This window comes from Cebus imitator, unplaced genomic scaffold, assembly GCF_001604975.1.
Source record: "Cebus imitator isolate Cc_AM_T3 unplaced genomic scaffold, Cebus_imitator-1.0 Scaffold155, whole genome shotgun sequence".
Taxonomy (NCBI): domain Eukaryota; kingdom Metazoa; phylum Chordata; class Mammalia; order Primates; family Cebidae; genus Cebus; species Cebus imitator.
In genome coordinates, this window is record NW_016107470.1 from 2,962,801 (window position 1) to 2,985,616 (window position 22,816).

General features: G+C 37.8%; 1 protein-coding gene across 13 annotated transcripts in view; it reads right to left on the reverse strand.

The window, feature by feature from the left end:
- The window catches only part of TRPM3 (transient receptor potential cation channel subfamily M member 3), a 587,648-nt gene that overhangs the window by 165,717 nt on the left and 399,115 nt on the right, over positions 1-22,816 (reverse strand). For all 13 annotated transcript variants that reach the window (XM_037743827.1, XM_037743826.1, XM_017543459.2 and 10 more), the window contains one exon: positions 10,113-10,185. In XM_037743827.1, coding sequence (XP_037599755.1) covers positions 10,113-10,185 — 73 coding nt within the window. The remainder of the gene's footprint in view (positions 1-10,112; positions 10,186-22,816) is intronic.

Genomic DNA, 22,816 nt, shown 5'->3' on the forward strand with positions numbered 1-22,816 from the left:
TTTTCACTCTTTTTGAGTTTCTGGATGCCCCAATTTCTGGGCCTTTTGAGCATTTTGAAGTGTAAGTCAGTTTGATATCAGATTAATATTCAGGTTTTTTTCTGGTCTGCTGTTCTCCATTCTTATGCTTCTCATCTTCCATGTTTAGAAATGGCACACATCACTTCTGACCACATCCCATTGGTCGAAGCACAGTCACATGGCCCCGACTTCTCTGCAAAGGAGGCTGGGATAGTCTTCCAGTGTTTGATAAGAGAAACCAATGTGGTGAGCAGGAAATATGGTTTCTGCCCTATTCCTTTTAATAAGGAACTGGTTATGCTTGTTTGGAGGGGTCCAGAAGAGAATGATGTAGATTCTTATGTTCAGTGGACCACGTTTATCCGGTAGCCTGTCTGTACTATTTCACACACCAAGAAAAGTTTAGTCATCATCGACTGTCCAAAACATATCAAACATGGAGGTAGTCCTTAACAGTCGGTCATGGCCATTGATGCTCAGAATGCAGAGCACGTGTTGTGGACTCAGACAACCTGGGTTCATGTATAGTTTCCATTAACTTCTAGCTGTGACCTTGGTCAAGATACTTAGCCTCTCCATGCCTCAGTTTTCTCAATTATAAGATGGATGATACTGCTAGTACCTGCCCCACTGTGGTATTTGTGAGAATTAAAGTAGTTAATACTTATAAACATAGTAAGTTCTATATTAGCTGTTAGATTTGCTATTGCTATATTTTTTTTCATGCTTAGGAAGAACATACTTTTTTTTATTAATGTAAGCTACTTATTTCAGAATTGTGCTGCTATCAATCTGTGTGATTATGTAATGCAGACTAGGCAGCAATTGGTTTAATGAATGAAACTGATTCATTGCCCTGAAGCAAGTCAAGAAAGCCCTGCTGGGAAGTCAGCAGTGATGGGTTTCTCACAAGCCAAGAGGAGCTCAGAAGCTTTGGGATGGCAATTAGCTTACTGTGTAGATCACTAAACACAATGAACTCCTGCTTCTGTGCCAGCTCTGAGGCATGAGAAAGTCACAGAGCACAGGGATGCCCAGCTTCTGTATAACTGGGGGCTGGGGGGTGACCGCAGCTGCCATTAGAGCTGGCTGCATGGTACAGGGGAAAAATAATTGACCTGGGTGTCTGAAGACCTGGATTCCAGTTCTTCCTCTAAACACCAGCAGACACCTCTCAGTTTCCTTATAACTCTATGGAGCTTACAAATTTCACAGTGAGACAATCTTACGGATATGGCCATAATCTTGAAAAATCTTCTAGAAATGGCCTAAGACTTGAAAATAGGGAACCCTGGTGTTCTTGGTCCCTGCAAGCACTCCCTGAGGCAAAGAATACCATGCTTTCATCTTCTGAGGAGAGATGGGAGTCCACCCCATTCTCTCAATTACCACATATATGAAAGAAGCTGAAGGAACCACTCTCTCCTGTGAAATGCCACTGGAACTCTGCTTAGGAAGAGGATTAACTGCAAAAATATTCTGCAAAACTGCTTACAATAGATGAGCCTTGAGGCCAGGGTCCAAAATATTAGAGGACAGGCATCAACTACTCTGTCTGAAAAGAGAAGAGGTGGCTTCACTTTTCTTTTTTTTTTTTTTTTTTTTTTTTTTGAGACAGGGTCTCCCTTTGTTGCCTAAGCTGGAATGCAGTGGTGTGGTCACTGTGGCCTCAAACTCTTGGGCTCAAGTGATCCTCTCACCTCAGCCTCCTGGGGAGCTGGGACTACAGGTGTGCATCACCATGGCTGGCTATTTGAAAACTGTTTTGTAGACATGGTGTCTCACTATGTTTCCTAGGCTGGCTTGGTGCTTGGCTCAAGCTCTCCTTCTGCTTTGGCCTCCTAAAGTGCTGAGATTACAGGTATGAGCCACTGTGCCAGCCTGTTTAACTCTTAAAGGGAGGCGACTAATGGAAGAAGGGGTGGTAGTGGTGGTGGGGTGTGAGACAGTATGACACTGTGGAAGTTGTAGGTGAAGGATCCATGGAAAGTTCTCTGTGTGAAGCAGCCAAAGGATGTCAACATTGGAGATGCTTGCTGTTCACTTAGAAGTTGTTTACATTATTGAAAAACAAACCTCCCTTCTATTTCTTTCTGCATTTTTAGAAAAGTCTGCTATGTTTATTAAATGCTTTGTTTAAGCAAGTTTTATCATTTCTTTGTGAAACTGTGGAAGGGGGCTAAGATTTACATTTTGACTTCTATGGAGAAAAAGAAATAACACATATGAAATTAGGAACCTGAAGGCAAGGGTGACCAAGAGAACTTACATCTTTTGGGAATTTGTGGAAATCCTGAGGATGGTGTAGGATTTGCATTTTTGTGGATTATTGTCCTGAGAGGTTAGAGCCCAGCTTAATGATTACAAGGGGTAAGGAAACCCTGGCTTATGTGTGGGGTGTTTACGTGACTTTGGCTAGTGGTTGATTGGGCCGGGACCCAACTTCACTGCTATCAATAAATGGTATTTATTGAATTGCTCTCATTTGTCAGGTGTTTTGCTGGTTGCTGGGATACAGAGGTAAAGAAGTCATAATTCCTTTTCCTCTGGAAATTTCTATTGGAAGGTGGGGTTTGATCATACCCGCCAGTTTGCCTGGACATTCTGATTTTTTCCAGGTGTTCTGGCATAATTATTAATACTGCCAACTTTCATGCCCAAGAAAGTGCCAGTTTGGAGGTAAATTATCTGGTAGCCATTCCACAGAGTTGTGAAAATTAATGATAAAACTTGTATAAACATGCTTTGTGAATTATAAAGCACTGTACAAATAAAAAGAATTAAGGGACTTAAGTTATTTTATTGCATTCTCCTGTTAAGAGACAAACATGTCTAAAATTGTTATCTACTTTGTTATTGGACTGATATCTATTTGGATTTGCACAAAAATAAACTTACAAGAAAATTAATTTCATTTTAAGGTAGCTTAGCATGTGCCCAACCACTTTCTAGATTAAATTCCTTTTTGTGGTCTGTTCTGAATTCTCACATGTATGCTGGAGGTTTTCTGCTGTTTTTGTTTTTTCAAATGTATAAGTCCTTGCTTCAAGGGATTCTCCTGCCTCAGCCTCCCCAGTAGCTGGGATTACAGGTGTGTGCTACCACGCCCAGCTAAATTATTTTTGTATTTTTAGTAGAGACAGGTTTTCACCATGTTGGCCAGGCTGATTTCGAACTCCTGACCTCAAATGATCTGCCCGTCTTGGCCTCCCAAAAGTACTTCATTTAATATAACTGTAGAGATGTGTATTTCTTTTAGCTGCTTTTGGTCTTATCAGCATCCTTTCTTTCCACCTTTTGTGGTTTTAGAATACCTGTTTTTGTTGGGAACCAAAAACCCTGACATGAATACAGCTAACCCCATCTCTTATTCCACAGTCATAGGGATCTCCCAATTCTCCTGCCACCGTGATTGATTCAGGGATGGGCATGAATCCAAGATGAGCAAATTCACATCCTCCTGGGACCTTTTGTTGTAGTTACTAGGAAAGATTTTTTTTTTTTCCGATTGGGGTTTTCTCATTTGACTAGCTATAAGTCTGGTACTGCTGGTGGTCACTCTGTATAACTTACGTACAGATTAGTGTCCAAGAGATCAAGGACAGGCTCTGATGACATCATCTGAGCCCTGGATGTCACTTTGCTGAATTCAGTTTACCTTTAGACTTTGGTCATGTGAACTTACAAATCTGTTTTATTTGTTTTTTGCTGGAGCTTGTTCAAATTGTATTTCTGTTACTTGTGAAAACCAGCTCCAAATTTCAGAAATATTCCACTGATGCTCTAACAATCTAAAAATAAAACAAGTATGCCTGGCTAATTTTTGTATTTTTAGTAGAGGCCAGGTTTTGCCATGTTGGCCAGGCTGTCTTGAACTCCTGACCTCAGGTGATCCACCTGCCTCAGCCTCCCAAAGTGCTGGAATTACAGGCATTAGCCATGGCACCTAGCCCATTTTATTTTTAAATTATTTTATAGTTTGAACAAATTTACAAATGCATATATTAGAAGTTATTCTCCATGTACCTGTAAGTAATTAATTAGTTGATTAATTATTGATAGCATTAATTATGTCTGAGGATCAGAAACACATAAAATCAAATAATAGGAACGAGATAATTATATCTGAAATAATTGTATGAGTTCATACAAAAATTTGATTTCATACAATTTTTTTAAGTTTCACGTTCATATATCTCTTGCTTAGATACCCCAGTAATATTTCTAGTCATTTCTTAGATCAACAGTGATTAGCTTTTATTCATATCTATGTGATTTCTATAGATACTTTATATAGATATTACCCGTGCCCATCATAGTTCTTTGAATATATATATATTTGACATTTACAATTAATTCCAAAGATTGCTATCTCCTTTTTTGTCTTTTTGACAGGAAAGAATTGTAGAGGTTTTTGATTACAATACGTCTCCTGCTCAGATTCATAATATGTGATAAGATATCATTCTTATTTCTCTCTTAACATATTTTTAAAAAGCCTAAAGCCCATACTTTATTCACATTTTCTTAGTTTTTAACTTAATACTCTTTATTTTCTGCTCCAGAAACCCATTCAAGAAAGCACATTATTCCTGCTGTGACAATTTCTTAGACTTCCCTTGTTTTTGATGACCTTGACATTTATGAGGAGGAACATATTGTTTTTGCATTCTTTTAGCTCTTTTGAAATGCTTTCCAGAAAAGAAAGCAAGCAATAAAGGTTACTTTCTCCCCATGCCTCAGATGCACTTCTTTACTAGTGAAGATTAAACCCAAAGAAAATGAATTTCTCATTTATGGAGGACAGCGATCATCACATATTACTCTCCAGTGCATGTATGAATGGAATTATACACTCATGTGGCCTGACTTTATATTGAACCCAAGGTCTATAAGAATAGATGAATGTTAGGGGTAATTTTACTCACAGAAAGGGTCCAGGGACCACTTATAATAACTTCATTTGCTGTGAATGGATGTTTTCTGCCTTTCTGGAGCCTGAAGCAAGAGGTTTATGCTGCTGTGTGAGGGATGCTGACAGGATGGGCTGCTGGGAGAGCAGATTGATAAACACCAAACAGTTTATTAAGTTAAGTTTGGGCTCCTCTCTGGTGGAAGTTTTCTTGGGTTGCTGTGATTAAGGCAGGGCCAGCTTAGAGAAGGAGGTGGACAGAGGGATTAGTGAACCCCTAAATTCTTGAGTTATTCTTCTGAAAGAATCTCTCTCTTGAGGTATCTGAGGTCCAGAAGTATAAATGGTGTTGGTGCTCAGAAAAGTGATAGGTGAAACTTGCTTTAAGGCTAAACTGAAGGTCTCAGAAGCAGACTCAAAAGCAAAGTTTCTCTTTGATTTTGACCTGCCCTCCTGTCTCTCACTTTTCATTCTCCCCCAAGGCAAGCCATGGAAACTGGAATCCCTGTTTCCCAAGGCAGGTCATAAAGACCAGAACCCTCCCAAAGCCAGCCATAAAGTCTAAAGATATTACACTCATCCCACCCCCCTCTCACTCCCCCCATCCTTCTGTGTCACAGCTGGTCATACAAAATTAATGCCCTTATTCAAGAATCTATCATATACCTGTAAAGAAGTAAGATAGGAGGCAGGACTTGACTCCAGAGGCAGGGCTCGGACACTGGACCAAAGTGAGAACTAGCTAAAATAGGGCCAGGGTGGAAGCAGCTTTCCAGAAGACACACCCTCCAGTGTGCCATGTTGGCTTACCATTGCCATAGCAACAGCCAGGAATTACCACCCCTTTCCATGGCAATGACCCAATGACACAAAAATTACCACCCTTTTCCTAGCAACTTCTGCATAAACTATCCCTTAATCTACATATAGTTAAGAGTAGGCATAAATATGACTGCAAAACTGCCCTGAGCTGCTAATCTCAGCACACTGCCTATTGGGTGGCCCCACTCTGCAGGGGCCGTAACAGAACTGCAACCTTGCCAGAGCTGAAACATTGTTTCAATAAAGCTGTTTCCTTCTACCCTATACTGGCTTGCCCTTGAATTCCATCCTGGGCAAAGCCAAGAACCCTCATGGGCTAAATCCCACCTTGAGGCTTGCTTGTCCTGCATCAACAGGAATGTTGCACAGAGAAGTCAAGAAGAATCAGATAAGGCCTTGTTGGGTTTCCCCTCTCGGTCTGTTAGCATTCCATCAGAGTCTTTCTGTCTAATCATATTTCTACAGAGCGGACCACACTTCATTAAGCCTAAGCACAAAAATGAAAAGTTTTCTGTATATCTTCAGGTCTTCATTCTGAAGGCTGGACTGTCACATAAAAATAAGATCAAACATATTTGTTATGCTTTTCTCTTGTTAACCTGCCTGTGTTACAGAAGTGTTAGCTATAACCCTTAAGCTGGGAAAGGGATCACTTCCTTTCCACCGCTAAATTGACATCAAACCACCTCTGAATTAGGTAGCCTGTTTTAGCAAATAAAGATACAGGACTCCTAGTGAAGTTTGAATTTCAGGTAAATAATGAACAATTTTTTTTTTCAGTATAAGTGTGTCTCACTTGAGACATACTTATAAGTATGATGAGTCCCCACTTGGGGGACATACTTATGCTCAAAAATTATTTGTTGTTTATCTGAAAATTCAAAGTTAACTGGATATCCTGTATGTTGGGCTCCTGGTGTGTGTGTCAGGGACGGGGAAAGGCTAATGGAGGAGGAGAGTGCTCAGTCTCTGGCTTCAGAACACCGCCCTTGTGGAGTGGTCCCATCATGTGAAGGACAAATGTGACATTGTCCATTCTCAAAAGCTACTCCAGGTCATCATTTGAAGAAACTGTGGGTCTCTTACATCTCTGACTGAAACAACATTCTTTCTTCATTTTCTTTTTCTCTTTTTTTGGAGACAATCTTGCACTGTTGCCCAGGCTGGAGTACAGTGGTGCAATCATGATACACCGCAGCCCTGACCTCCGGGGCTCAAGTGCTACTCCAGCCTCAGCCTCCCAAAGTGTTCCTGTTACAGATGTGAGCTTGGCCTGAAACAACATTTTGTTTGTCTTTCTTCATTTTTGGAGAGACACCTAATAAGTCTGTATAATATAAATAGTATCCTCTCATATAGAGTATGCAGATCCCAAAGAAAAATCAAACCCAATAACAAGGAGCAGCAAAGAAATATTTTCCCCATGGTCACCTGGCTTCCTATCCTTTTTTGTGGCCTCTGGATTTAGAGACCAGTGGGTCGTTTCCTGGCTTTCTCCTCTTCCTAACTTCTGGTTCTGTCAAAAATTTCTCAGATTCCTCAGAATAAAAACTGGACTGCACAAAGTTTCTCCATGCATTAGAAAATTAAAAACCAAATGTAACAATCAAGTGTTAAACCATGTTACATGCCCACGCATAATTTTAAAAAGTAGGAAGAATACTTCAATAAACTTGAGTTTGAAACCAATATAAGTAGGCTCTTGGCCTCCAAAGAAGCCAGCAAAAGTACTGTGCTTGATACCCTTTACAAATCAAATGGGTCAACATCTGAGAGCATTTCAAAACCTTTGCAAAATAGAGTTGACACATCATAATCTTTTAATGCCATAAATTCCCATTAGCATCGACTGCTGCATAAATAATGTTCATTATGGCGATTAGAAATGTTAATTTCTTAGAACAATCATAATTTTCTTTAATCTTCCGTGGCAGTGCTTTTTTTTAACTGCAGGTTATGACCCATTAGTGAGTGGTGAAATCAATTTAGTGGGATATAATCAGCATTTAAAAGAATAGAATAGATTGAATAGAAAATATCCAATTTAATTGCATATTGCCAATGTCAATATTATTGTCTACTTTAATTTCAATTTTCCAAATACATATGTGTAACTATTTGGTTATAATATAAAATGTATTTCATATGGTAAATCATGCTCAAAAAAGTTGGAAAACAGCTATTCTATAATACAATGAATAAATTCTAAGGCTGAGCCAAAGGTGAAGCACAATTTAAAGTCTCACAAATTAGTAAAAGAGGAAGAAAATATTTTAAGTAGAAGATATTATAATGGCCAATATGTTTTTATCAATAATTGGATCACTTCCCCATTTGCTATGAGTTTTGTTCAAGGTTGTAAATGTGGTGATTCATTTCTTATTAGTGGGAAAGGTATGCTTTGTGTATCTCTATACATAAGTGAGAGCTATGAGGTCAGACTGTCTCTACTATTTACTGGCCAACTTATTTTGAGCATGTTACTGAATTGCTCTATGCCCCAATTTCCTTATTTATAAAATAGAGCTTGTAAAATCTGGTAATTGAACTATTGTAAAGAATAAACAAATGTATAAATGGAATGCATCCAACACAGTGTTTAGCACATAGTAAATTTTCAATAAATGTCAGTTACTGACATTATTACTTTAAAATATCTTTGAGAATGGCAAATATAGGGTAACTTGCCTCACATTTTTACTTTTGTCTCTGATATGGGGCGAGTGGGACCTGCAGTATGCTTTGTAGTTCAGTCCGTGCCTGGTTACTGGTTCCATGATTCTTCTGCGAAGTGTTTGTATTTTTTAGTTCATTGGGATAAAATATTTTAGAGTAGCAGCTCTCAAGCTGGACACATGATATGCTTCATGGGATTGTAAAACTTCTAAAATGCAATCAGGATATTGAATGAATAAGCATATATACATTTGGAAAGTGGATGAAGAGAATTGACACATTAGTATTGTCAGGAGGGTCACATGGTATAATGAAGAGTTAGACATACTTGAACCTAAGTCCAAGTTTACCAATTAGAATTGTAACCTTTAGCAAGTTACTTAACTTCCTGTAGCTCAATTTACTCCATCTGTAAAATGGTGATTAAAAATAGCTCCTATATCATTTGGTTGTTGAAATAAATACTGTTTACAGTATTTGTAAAGAGTTTGGCACAGTAGCACATGATGGCTCCTCAAGAGAATATTAATACTGAAAGAAGAGTAGATGTACTGCAAAATGAACGAATTAGTTGCTATTCTGAGTTTTAATTTTGAAATGCTGAATCTGTCACTGAATCACTGAGTAATCCACTCATCCCTTCATTTATTAAACAAGACTTAATTGAATGTTGCCATATGTTAAGGATTGTGTGAGGTGCTAAGAAGCTAGTAATGAATAAGGCACATTCCCTGCCCTATCTAGGGAGACTGCAAATACAACCAGATAGCGACCAGTCACTACACAATATCAGGCAAACAAACTATGGGGCTAAGAGAGAATGTAAGAGACATTTCTAACCCAGAACCACATTCAGCAAGGTTTGTGGTTTTGTTTCATCTTATAGTTCTAGTTGGAATTTCAGCACTGAATGGGGGAAACTTCCTTCTGTTTATTTTAACACTGAAAATTATTAGTCAAATATAACGTAATTAGTAAAGCACAGGGAGCTTTGGATTGAATCCACAGAACCTAAAGGAAACTGCTCTTCATATGGCTCCAAGGACCAGGACATATAAATGAGGACTTTGTAGTATTGGGACTAGAGAGTAAGACAAACACCTGCCTTTGAAATAACTTACAATTCAGAGTATTTCCATTTTTGCCTGAACTTCCAGGAAGCTTAAATTTAATGCTCTGTTATAACAAGTACACTAGCATAATGTCTTTCCTTTTCCCTTCCTCTCAATGGTTTTTGATTTTCCATTTTGTGTATTATTGTGTGTTTTAAGGTATTTATTATTGTGTGTATATATATCAAACACACATATACCCATACATATGACATATCAAATGGTTTTTTAAAGTAGATAGGGTTAAAAATTAATATTAAATAATCTTAGATAACATTGTGTCTTACATATTATGTCAGCCTTTTCTTTATCTATGTTTATAATTCAATGGTCATAACTTAAACTGTAGTATATTTAAATCTGTATTTATAAAAAAAGCCAAAGTATAATATCTATTCTAGGAAAATTTAACAGCAGTAATAGTATCTTACAGGAGTGACTCTTATGTTATCAATAATTTATTGTATCATAGTATCACTGGTATTATACCTATTATTAGGAGACATAAGGTCACTGTATTAATCAATTTAAATTATTTTCACACTCTCTGGACACAGAAACTCTTTTACCTTTGAGTAAAGCTGTCAGGATAGCTAAATCAATGTCCTGGTGTCCTTCTGATCCCATCCGAAATACCGTGATCTGCAATTTGAAACAAGGTGATCATTAGCAAAGCATTTTTCCCCCAAGAGAAATTAAATCAATGAGACCATATCTGAGCAGAGATTATCTCAATATCTATAAGGTAGATTCTTAACCATAGGCCAAGCACACATAACAAGAATCTGATGAGAGGGCTCTGCTATTCATTAAGAGGGAGATGTCACAGTAGTTTCCAAACACAGTCCACTTACTGATTAAGGTCATAACCATACACCCCCACTATGGTCTAATGGTCATGTTCCCCCAAAGTGCATATGTTGAAACCTACTCATCAATGTGATGGCTTTAGGAGGTGGTGTCTTTGGGAGGTCATTAGGTCATAATTAACAGACATTAAAAAATTAGTGCCATTATGAAAGGCCTCTCCCTTCCACCTTCCACCACATGAGGACACAGATAGAACTGCTGTTTATGAACCAGAAAATGGGCTCTCATCAGCCATTGAATCTGTGCTGCCTTGATTTTGGACTTCTGAGCCTCCATAACTCTATGAAATAAATTTCTGTTGTTTATAAGCTACCCATTTTATAGTATTTTGTTAGAGCAGCCTGAACAGACTAAGACAGCCTGCTCCCCCAATAAAAAAGTAACCCTATAATTTTGGGGCCTTTTCTATGAGTCAGGCATAGGAATGCATATTTTAAAATATGTTACTTTCCATTCTTTCTGATTTTATGTAAATACATAAATATATGAATTACATAAACATGGACATATATGACTATGTAATCAAAACACCATTCATACAAACATTTAGATTAGATGTAAATGGAAACATTAATACAGCTAAGCTGGAGAAATTAATACAGTTAAGCTATCCAGGTCCATAACTCCTGAACTATATAGGACAGCTGGTCACAAACCCACTTAATAGAGCAAAGGATAACTTCAACAAGAACAAGTGGGTAAAGTCCATTACAGTGCTGGTAGTGTACATCTGACTTTGTATTTGCCCCTAGAACACTGAGATTGTCCTAGAGTTCGTACATTGACTGATGTGAACAGAGAGTGGCTGACATAGCGGAATACTGTTTTGTACATAAACAACGTAATTATATGGCCTCAGGCATAACACTCAACTTCTGGGGCAGTGACAACGAATGGCAGAGAAAAAGGGAAAGAAAAAGTTCCAAATAATGCTTAACTTGTTTTCCAAGTCAGAGGAGGCTATAGAAAAAAGCCAAAATATTGCTTGAATATCCACATTGAGTTATTATTGTACTCAACTGCTTCCTGCCTCAAGTTTATCTCTAGAATGGGATAATAAGTGTTTACTTATTTCCAACTACATAGGAAGTAAATAACCAGATTTGCTAATCTATAAGTCTAAGTTTTATCACTATGGTAGGGAGAATAGACACACAGAACCACAGACTGTGAAACAATCAGTTGCCTTAGAAAACTTCTAGTCTACCACCTAAAGACAAGCTAACTTGTTTAAGGTCACACAATGAGCTAGAAGAACAGCTGTGATTGGAATTGAATAGCTCTCACCTTTATAACTTGGGACTTAAATATTGGGAAAAAATGAGGAGAGGGAAGAATAAGATAATATGAATACCTGACTCTTTTGTACCTGTTTATGACCTCAGGTCAGAGCCTGGGATGATGGTAAGGCTGAAACTGCAAATTGAAATGCCTTCATAGGTATTTGAACTAAAAACAAATTTTTTTTTTTTTTTTTTTTTGAGGCAGGGTCTTGTTCTGTTACTCAGGCTGGAGTACAGTGGCGTGATCATAACTCACTGCAGCCTCGGTCTCCTGGGCTCAAATGATCCTTCCACCTCAGCCTCCTGAGTAGCTGAGATTACAGGCATGTGCTACCACGCCCAGCTAATTTATTCTCTCTCTCTCCCTCTCTCAGTAGAGATGGGTTTTCACTGTGTTGCCCAGACTAGTCCTGAACTCCTGGTCCTGGCCTCCCAAAGTGCTGGGATTACAGGTGTGAGCCACCACGCATGGCCCTGATCTAAAAAAATTTAAAATATATAAAGAACCAAACAAACTCCATCTATCCGCTGTGCTTGTGTATATAGGCATAGTTGTGATCTCTGGTAAGGACCGCCATGTGGAGGTGTGTCCAAGTTCAATTAAATTTTCCGGAAATCTGCTTCTGCATAACCATAGTTTTGGCCAAGATGACATCTGGACATTATCCCAAACAGCAATTAATGCCCCCACAGATTCCACTTGGAAGTTGAGAGGGAACTATTCTATTTTCTGAACTCAGGAAGGAATTCTTGAATTAAGGAGAAATTTTGGGACCCACTGGAGAAAGAACCAGGGGACAGAGGTGAAATTTTCGCTGGTCCTTTAAGTCAACTATTTAAGCCATAGCTGGCTATGTTCTGAAACATATTATCATGTATCATGTACTTAGCTGGCAGCAAGCTGAGGACACTCAGGATAACATCAGAGTTCACTGCTCAGAATTAAGAAATTAGGCATCAAATAGAATTCTTTAACCATCTGACTTGTTGTGCTGATGCCTAAAATTTACTTCACAAAGACCACATTTCAGATGGAAATTCTTCTGAGGCAACAAACAGATAACGTTAAATTTACCCTGAAATACAAGATTATTAGGTTTCCCTAGCAACAGATTTAGGTTTGAGGTTGGGGGAAAAAAAGTGGATAAACGCAGTGTTTCTAAAGGGTTTCTGAGAAAAGATACATGGGTATGTGTACTGTTGTTTGTCAAGGGCCTTGGAATGTTATGGTACAAAAGGACTTCACAGTTTTTCTGAAATGCAGGAGCAATGGTTGCTCACCTATTCATGTCACATCCTTGTCCTGGCTTCAGAACCCAAGGACCTGGGAGTGACACAGGGTATGGGAGGAGGGATGCCTTAAAAAGAGAAAAAGGGACGACCAAGGGGAGGCTGGAGGCTACGAGGACAAAATTACATTATAATCTTTCCTGGACTGACCTGAGACTATGTCTTCATCACCACTCTATTTTTATTTTATTTGAAATTTGAACATTTAAAAATATTAATTATACATTTTTCATATCTGCTTCAAAAAAAGGGTCAAACAAGAAAAACTAAAGCCTTCCTTTCCTTCCACACCTTAGCGTTGGCAGAGATGGAAAAAACAGGTATTCTTAAATATTCTTGGAAGGAATGTGAATCAAAATAGTAGTCTTGGGAGATGATATGTTGATATAAAATTCCTTGATTTTGATGTATTATTCTTAGCAACATTGGATCTTATTTGCTAATATTTTACTTAGGATCTTTGCAATGATGTTTGTAAGTGAGGTTGGTACATGTCACCAGTCTTATCTGGTTTGGGTATTAGAGGTATGCTAACCTTCTGAGTTGGGAACGTTTTCCCCTTCATGTACCAGAATAGGCCCTATAACTAAGGAATTCATCTGCCTCTGGCAGAGTTAGTAGGATGTTTATATGCTATTTAGTGCTGGACAATTTTTCTGAATAGATTGCTGATTATCTTTATAATTTCTTCAACAGTTATTGATCAGTTCAGATTTTCTGCCTCTCCTTGACTCAGTTCATGTTTTTCTAGATAATAGAGCATTTCATCAACAATTTGCTAATATTTCATTTCATCCTAAATAAAATATTAGCAAATAAGACCCAGCGTTGTTAAGAATAACACTCGCAGACACAGTGTAACCAAATTAGAACTCAGGATTGAGAAACTCACTCAAAACCACATAACTACATGGAAATTGAACAACCTGCTCCTGAATGACTACTGGGTAAATAACGAAATGAAGGCAGAAATAAATATGTTCTTTGAAACCAATGAGAACAAAGACACAATGTACCAGAATCTCTGGGACACATTTAAAGCAGTGTGTAGAGGGAAATTTATAGCACTAAGTGCCCACAAGAGAAAGTAGGAAAGCTCTAAAATTGACACCCTAACATCACAATTAAAATAACTAGAAAAGCAAGGGCAAGCAAATTCAAAAGCTAGCAGAAGACAAGAAATAAGTAAGATTAGAGCAGAATATAGAGATAGAGACACAAAAATCCCTTCAAAAAATCAATGAATCCAGGAGCTGGTTTTTTGAAAAGATCAACAAAAGAGGTTGCTAGCCAGACTAATAAAGAAAAGAAACAAGAATCAAATTGATTCAGTAAAAAATGATAAAGGGGAGATCACCATCAATCCCACAGAAATACAAACTACTGTCAGAGAATACTATAAACAACTCTACGCAAATAAACTAGAAAATCTAGAAGAAATGGATAAATTTCTGGACACATACACCCTCCCAAGACTAAACCAGGAAGAAGTCAAATCCCTGAATAGACCAATAACAAGTTCTGAAATTGAGGCAGCAATTAATAGCCTATTAACCAAAAAAAGCCTGGGACCAGGTGGTTTCACAGCCAAATTCTACCAGAGGTATAAAAAGGAGCTGATACTATTCCTTCTGAAACTCTTCCAAATAAAAGAAAAAGAGGGAATCCTCTGTAACTCATTTTATGAGGCCAGCATCATCCTGATACCAAAACCTGGCAGAGACACAACACAAAAAAGAAAATTTCAGGCCGATATCCCTGATGAACATTGATGCAAAAATCCTCAATCAAATATTGGCAAACCAAATCCAGCAGCACATCGAAAAGCTTATCCACCACGATCAACTTGGCTTCATCCCTGGGATGCAAGGCTGGTTCGACATTTGCAAATCAATAAATGTAATTCATTACATAAACAGAACTAAAGACAAAAACCATATGATTGTCTCAATAGATGCAGAAAAGGCCTTCGACAAAATTCAACAGCCTTCATGCTAAAAACTCTTAATAAACTAAATATTGATGGGACATATCTCCAAATAATAAGAGCTATTTATGACAAACCCACAGCCAATATCATACTGAATGTTTTTGTATGCACTTTGTCATTTTCATTCATTTTTAAATGTATGTAATTTATTTCCTTTTACTAAAAATTGTGTGTTTAATATTACAATGGATTTATATATATATATCATACAAATTAATCATATACATATATATGTTTATATGGTTAGGTATATGTATATATATGGGTATATATGTGTGTATCTACATATTAATATATATGCATATATTAATGTATGTAATATATACATATGTATAACCACATATTTGTATATATACACATATATACAAATAGTGATATATGTATGTATACAAATATATCATTATATGTACATATACACATATGTCATTGTTTTTGCCTGCAGAATATTTTATTATATGCATGTACTATGACTTATTTAGCCAGTCTTCTGCTAATGATCATTTCCAATCTTTTGCCATGATAAACACTGTGCAGTGAATACCTGTGTATGTACAAGGGTGAGTATATCAGAATAAACTTGTAGATATGGAATTTCTTGGCATATTAGCTACTCTGCGGGGAGTTCTTTAATTTATTACTCTGATTTTGGTTACATGAATAAGTCCTATAGTAATGATTTCTGAGATTTTAGTGCACCTGTCATCCAAGCAGTGTACACTGTACCCAACATGCAGTCTTTTATCTGTCACCATCCTCCCAACCTTTCCTCATGAGTCCCCTTAGTCCATTATATCATACTTATGCCTTTGCATCCACATAACTTAGCTCCCATTTATTAGTGAGACTTGGTTTTCCATCAGCCCTTTCTTTGGTCTTATCTGTTGCTGACTGCCCTCCCACCACCACAGCATGACCCGACCCCACACACCTGATGCCCTAAGTATGCTGAGCATCTTGCTCCTGTCAGGGTCTTTTATATTGTTTCTAGCCTTTCTGCCTTTGTTCATTCAGTTCCTTCCTGGAATACCCTTCCCTCTGCTTGGTGAACAAAGCAGAAGCGTTTCACTAGACATGTGCCATTTAAGAAGCCCTTTCCTTCTATATAACTGGGATCCAACCCTTGCTTTTTCTTCGTGCTCCTATGATTCTCTAAGCTTAAGGCATTCTAGGATGCCACTTTCAACCCTTCATTACTTCTATTTGCACACGTGTCTCTGCATTGAAGAGAAATTTATTTGCAGTCAGGAGTCCCAGTCTTTGCTCAGTAAGCATTTGTTGAGTGGATGAATTATTACCAAGTGGTTGTGTTTAGGTTTGAAAGAAGCAAACACTAAAAAGGAGTACATTCCACACAAAAATGATAACATAGCAAAGTGAATGGGGTGTATTAGGCCATAGACCAAGAGTTTGTCACTAGTGTCAAGGGGCAATTTTAACACAATCGTCTACTGAACGCTCTATTATTGTTCAGGGGTTAATCACTTAGTCAAGCATTATGTGACAGAAAGTGCGCTGCCTGAGATTAGACATTATTTAAAAAAATTTTTGGGGGGTAATTACATGGGTAAATGTATATTTTGCTATTATTTAAAACAATTTAAAAGACAACTGACTTTATAACAATAATAATACATTGTAGAATTTATAACATATATAAGCAAAATATATTATAGCAATAGCATAAAGGCAGGAGACAGCAATAGCAGGGTACAATTTTAAAGTTTTTACACTATCCATTAATACTGAAGAGTGAACTGTGAAAAGTTAGTGTTACGCTGTAGGTCCCAAAGTAACAACTACAGTAACCATCACTAAGTTAAAAAAAAAAAAAAAAAAAAGGGCTGTGTGGGGTGGTTCACGCCTGTAATCCCAGCACTTTGGGAGGCTGAGGTGGGTGGATAACAAGGTCAGGAGTTCAAGACCATCCTGACATACATGGTGAAACCACTTCTCCACTAAAAATACAAAAATTAGCTGTGCACGGTGATGCATGCCTGTAATTCCAGCTACTCGGGAGGCTGAGGCAGGAGAATCACTTGAACCTGGGAGGCGGAGGTTGCAGTGAGCTAAGATCATGCCACTGCACTCTAGCCTGGGCAACAGAGCAAGACTCTGTCTCAAAAACAAAAACAACAACAAGAAAAGAGATGAAGTAAGATAATAATACTCTAAAAGAAGGCAGAGAAAAAGAAGTAACAAAGCACAGACAGAACCAATAATAGGATGATATTTTTTGAGACTTGGTATGAGTGTGACATTTTTGAGCCATAGGCAGCATCAATGAACCCTAAAGCATTGTTCACTAATATATTTGAAACTTTGCTTCTATATAGTTTAAACCACAGCATAGAAAGACTTAAAGCAGGAATATACTATAGAAAAACTAAGCAGAAATGTGGAAGTAATTTTATGTTTGAAAAGAGTTTGGTTCATTTTCTGGGAAATAAATAGGCATATTCACCACCTAAACAATGAATCATAGTACATGTGGCCGAGTTAGTCACAGATTTTCCATTTCTAAAACTCAGCAGGTCTTACAGTTAAATAAGATGAGGATATAAAAAAATATTGTCACAATGAAACTGACTCACTTTCAAGGTATCTATTAATTAGCTTAATTTGTGTGATTTATATGTATGCCACAGTGAGCAATGAATCCAGGAAAATAGAGAAGAACATTGAGTAGAGCTTTTGAAAATGAAAATAACCATATTAGAGTGAAAAGCATCTATACGCTGCAAAGACACTTTGGTTCAATCCATCAAAAATATAAAGGAACACTCCACAATCATTTCATGCTGTGTTAGATATGTAAGAGATGATATCTGAGTTTGACAAATGGTTTGCACGTCTGAGAACTGCAGAAATATTCTCATAGCTAGACAATAGGTAATCAACAAAGAAAGTTCTTATGATCTAAGAATTTAGGAAAGTCCACCTATCATCATGTTAACAATAGGCTTGAGGACACTAAAAATGATACATCTCGGACTTTCATAAACTCATCGCTGAAATGTTTCCTATTTTCCTATTTAGTTTTTTCACAGAATCTGGCAATGTGTTTCCCAAGGATAGGAGCAGGGAAACAGGAAGAGAATCAGACCCAGTAAGCAATTCAGTCACTACAATGAAATAACTTTTATTTATTTATTTTTATTTTTCTTATTGTGCCCACTACCCACCACAGCTGAGGAGGAGCTAATGCAGTGACTTTAAAAAACTACCAGTTTAGCATAACGTTTCCTGGGTTTATCATCAATATTTAAAATAATTTAAAGTAATGGAGCAATTAATAGAAAATACAAAAATCCATGTTCATCAAGACATGAAATGATGCAAGACTCTTGATAGGGGTTCAAACAGGATTCCTGATTGGCAGTGAAAAGGCTGTAAGCACATACTAGCTTCAGTTTTCTCTTTGGCATAATCAAAGATGCCGTGGTACAGGGAAGAGAACGATACCAGCTTGATGAATAGAATACTATTCATCTGAAACATATTCATATTCAATTTTCGGTCTATGAGAAAAACTTTCTTTGGTTGATAAAATTCTGAATAACATTTTGCCAAGGACACTGATTTCTAGAAATGAACATGATAATTTTTATGGACGAGGGAAGGAAATTGGAGAAAATCAGGAAATGCAAACACACTTGGAAATGAGCAAACCAAAGATCAGTGGAAAGTGATACGCAAAATTTCTAGAAAATTAATATCAGATAAGTTCAATTATTTGTCACTGGGTTCTGTATAAATTATATATTGATTTTTCCATGTAATATTTTTGAACAAGTCTCACAGTTTTAGATCGAAGTGGGTGAATTAAAAGAGATGCTAAGGAGATAGAAATTGGGTGAAACTGATATGATTCTGGGATGTCTTATAAGACTTTCATGTATGAATTTATACATTAGATAAAATAAGTGATTATTTGACTTAAAGAAGAATATTTTATTTTACAATGGACTTGTCAGTTTATTTTAAAGGTGCATTACATCTAACTATAGAACATAATTTGATTTAGGTTACTTTAAGTAGGAGACTGTCTTATAGATTCAAGCACTCTCACAGCACCACTGAACTCCACTCTCCCCCAAGGGATCATCGTGGATGAACAACTTGGCAATTAGTGAAGAGTGCCAGAGAACAATAGGGATTTGGCTTTTGACTCTAATCCCTCACTCCTTTTTTCCCTTCTTCTTCCCACTGTAATTTAAGAACACTGGAGTCTATTTCTCCCAAGAAATGCAGTTCAGAGGCTAGAGGTCTACAGGTTCCAACACAGTAAATCATTTTCTTTTCTTATCATAAAAGCAATGCATGCTTATCATTAAAAATTGTAGAAAGTTTAGAAAAAGTTAAATGAAAAATAATTCCCCAACCTCAAGTCGTACTCAAAGACACTATTGAGCCTACTGAGGATATTTTGGTAAGCTTCCTTTTGGGTGTCCAAGGGGGAGTATATAGTCATGGGTTCTTAGTTCCTGTTTCTGGTTGGGCCAGTAAAGCCTCTTCCTCATCCCTCTTTTCCCCTTATCACTAGAGACAGAAACAAATCCATGGCTTCAGGCTGCTAAAAGCCTAAAACAAAACAAAACAAAAAATGAACAACAAAAACAAAATAAGGTGAGTTGGACAAGCTTGCAGGGCTTTCTTTTTCTTTTTTCCCCTGCCATAGGCAGAGTTTGTAGGGGAAGGGGAAGAGCATATTTGTGAAATACTAGTTTATAGTCTTATTTTCTTCTCCATTAACATTATTAAGCACTTTCCTGTATTCTTGGGAATTCTTCAAAACATAATTTTAATGTTTAGAGAATATTTTGTCCAGTAGATATGTCGTAATTCACTTAATACCCCCATTGTTGGGCACTTACAAAGTTTCTAAATATTTCATATAAATAACAGTGTGATGAACATCTTTATGTATGAGTCCTGTTTTATATTTAGCATTTAGTTTTAAAAATAACTCCTGGAAGTTTCGGGCTTTTGTCATAAATTGCCTTATAATTAGAAATGAACAGCTTAGCAAATAAAAGCAAGTTACAGTAAAAGGAAACTTGTGTTGTCCTTGAACCAGAGTTTCTGTGATGGCATTCCAGTCCCATTAATTAAAGTCCTAGGGAGTGCTGATTGCTCCAAAATGGCACTGCAAAACACAGGCACATGCATATGTTGGGAATGTAACCTCTACACTTCGAGGCGGAGGAGCTGTACGCAGAATCAGCTCTTATTCCTCTCTATTTGCACTACTGCCAACTGCCAGGATGAGTTTAAGCTCTTGTTTCTTGGAAAAGGGGTCTTGACAAAAACATATGGACTTTGTTACTGTCTCCTAGTTTCACTTTCCTGACTTTTTCTTTAGCACTTTGAATGCTGCATATGGCTTATGCAGAGCAGTACTGGCTTATATTACTGGAGGGGCAAATGAAACCATTCAGTGAACATGAGGTTTGGTTGTTGTTTTTTTTTAAGCACATATGACATATCACAGTGAGAAATCTTAAAATATGGGTCAGTCACTCAACCAAGCCTCCCAGGACCTTTGATTGACATATTCTTCATCCTTGAGAGAGCATTTTTTGATCCTAAGGTGACATGTTGGGAGGACAGGAGAAAGCAGCTCTACTTGTGATGAGGGCAAAACATGGAAACAGGTAAAAATTCTTCATCTAGTAATTCAATAGGGAAAGTTGGTTGAGGCTTTCTAAGCAGTTGGAACTAGATGACAATGTGTCATCTACTATTTCCTGCTTTCAATCCTTTTCCTGGCAATTGATGGTGCCTCTTTCATTTATCATAAAACTGTGTAATGTGCCTCACTAGATGCCAATGTGACAGACGCCACAGGTCCAGCAATAATATTTCCAGAAGCTTTTTTATATATCTCATGGCCTTGGCTAGCAGAATTCAGAATATTTGTTACCTGCCATCTTGTCAGCCAGCCAGATGGTTGAAATTCAATTTGACTCAAGATAATATTTTTCGTCTTAGGAAGAATATTACTAGGTTCACGTGTATTCTTTTATACATTTAAAAGGATTAGTAGACATCCCTCTGAGGAGAAACACCCAGAACCATAGATAATTCTTCGGGGCCAGCACCATATGGATTTCCTATGGGGTTGTAAACATTTTTAGCTTTTTTTTTTTTTTAAATCAATTTGTCTTATTTTTTCATCATTACAAGATGGAATTTTTTTTTGTACTTTCCTGTCATGTTTGTCAGGACATCACATACTTTGGCAGCCTGAGCCCTTCTTTAAGAAATTGTCACCAGAGTGTCATGAAGGCATCACAAAGTGCTATAGACAGTTTTCTTGCCTCTCTACTCAAAGTAATCTACTTCCCCTGGTGACAATCTTGACACGTTCCAGTTAGTAGACCAGATGCCCTTGGTTTACCACTCTGGGGACCTGCCCACCAGGAGGGCATACCACCTGTTACTGGACCAGTCTTACCCTTATCTAACTTGGGTGGGGCAACCCTGAATTGGAGCCAGCGAAAGGGATCTTTGAGGGTGCTAAGAATAGCAGTTTGGATTTTCTGATTACTTTAGGAAAAGATAGCTTTTCCATCTTCTTCCTTTCCTGTCCAGCTATGAAGAACGCTAGAGACAAACATCCTAAAAGCAGGGTGTGTAAGCTCACTGAGCATGCGGGATTTGCCTTCTTGCCCCTTTAGCACCTTAGCTGGCTTTTTGCACCTTGCCTGGTGGAGCAGTGGAAGAGAGCTGCTTAAATAACACTCATTTTAGAGCCTCTGAGAGACTCTGCCATGGAGGTCGGGAGAAGTGTTTTGGAAGAAAACATCCATTTCAGCCCGTGTCACTGGTCACTGCCTTTAGCTGCCTAGGTTTTCTTTGTGAAACTAACAGGGTGAGGTCCGTTTAGTATGGCAGCTGTCCTGTGTTAAAACGATCTTGGCCTAATCATCTCCCTTTAAAAAACTTTGGTTTTACTATCTGCAAAAACAAAACAAAACAAAACTTTGACTAGGTGGTCACTGGCGATCTTTTTAGCTCTAGAAGCCATATATTTTCTTTCCTCAGGCTCAGAATGGCAGAAAATCAGCATTAGGGTATCTAATATGCTCTGCCTCCTACTTCATACATTAATTCCTTAACAACATCCATAAGAAGAAACTTTGGTTTTCATGGATGGTACCATATGAAAATCTTATTTCCATTTGCTGCTTTATGGAGTCTGTTCATTAGCTTAGCGAAAACCATTTAAAAAAATGTTCCTATGTTTTTCAGCTGGACCATGGCACCCTGATCTCTATTCTATGCCACAAACACCACATTGTTGATGCTTAGCCAGTTAGACACCCAGCTCTTATGCCTGCAAAGTTCATTAAGTGGGGCATGACAACCCTCCCCCTATTTAGGAAAACCTGTTATTCCTAAGCTGATAACAGCTCATCAGTGCCCACGGCCCAGGGCAATGCTCAAGCCTTTTACTGCAGACACTGGCACTTTCTTGGTCTAGCCCCTGGGTTCTCATCTTCCACAGATCCCATGTCCCTCCCAACATCAAGATGCATTTTACACCCTGGCTCAGAGAGGACAGACTGTGTACAGAGCATGGGCTTTTGAATCATACAGACGCCAAAGTGAATCATGCCAGTTACTAGCGGTATAACCTTAGGCCACCTACTGCACTTCTCTGAGCTTTGGGGTTTCTTCCTCTGTGAAATAAGGATGACTCTTTGTCTCAGGATTATTGCAAAGTGTCGTGTGGGATTGTCTTTTTAAGTCACATAGCACAATCTCTAGTAGCTAGCATGCCCTCAGTCATTGCTAATTCCCTTTCCATTGCTATCCCTGGAGTGTTTCCTGGGCA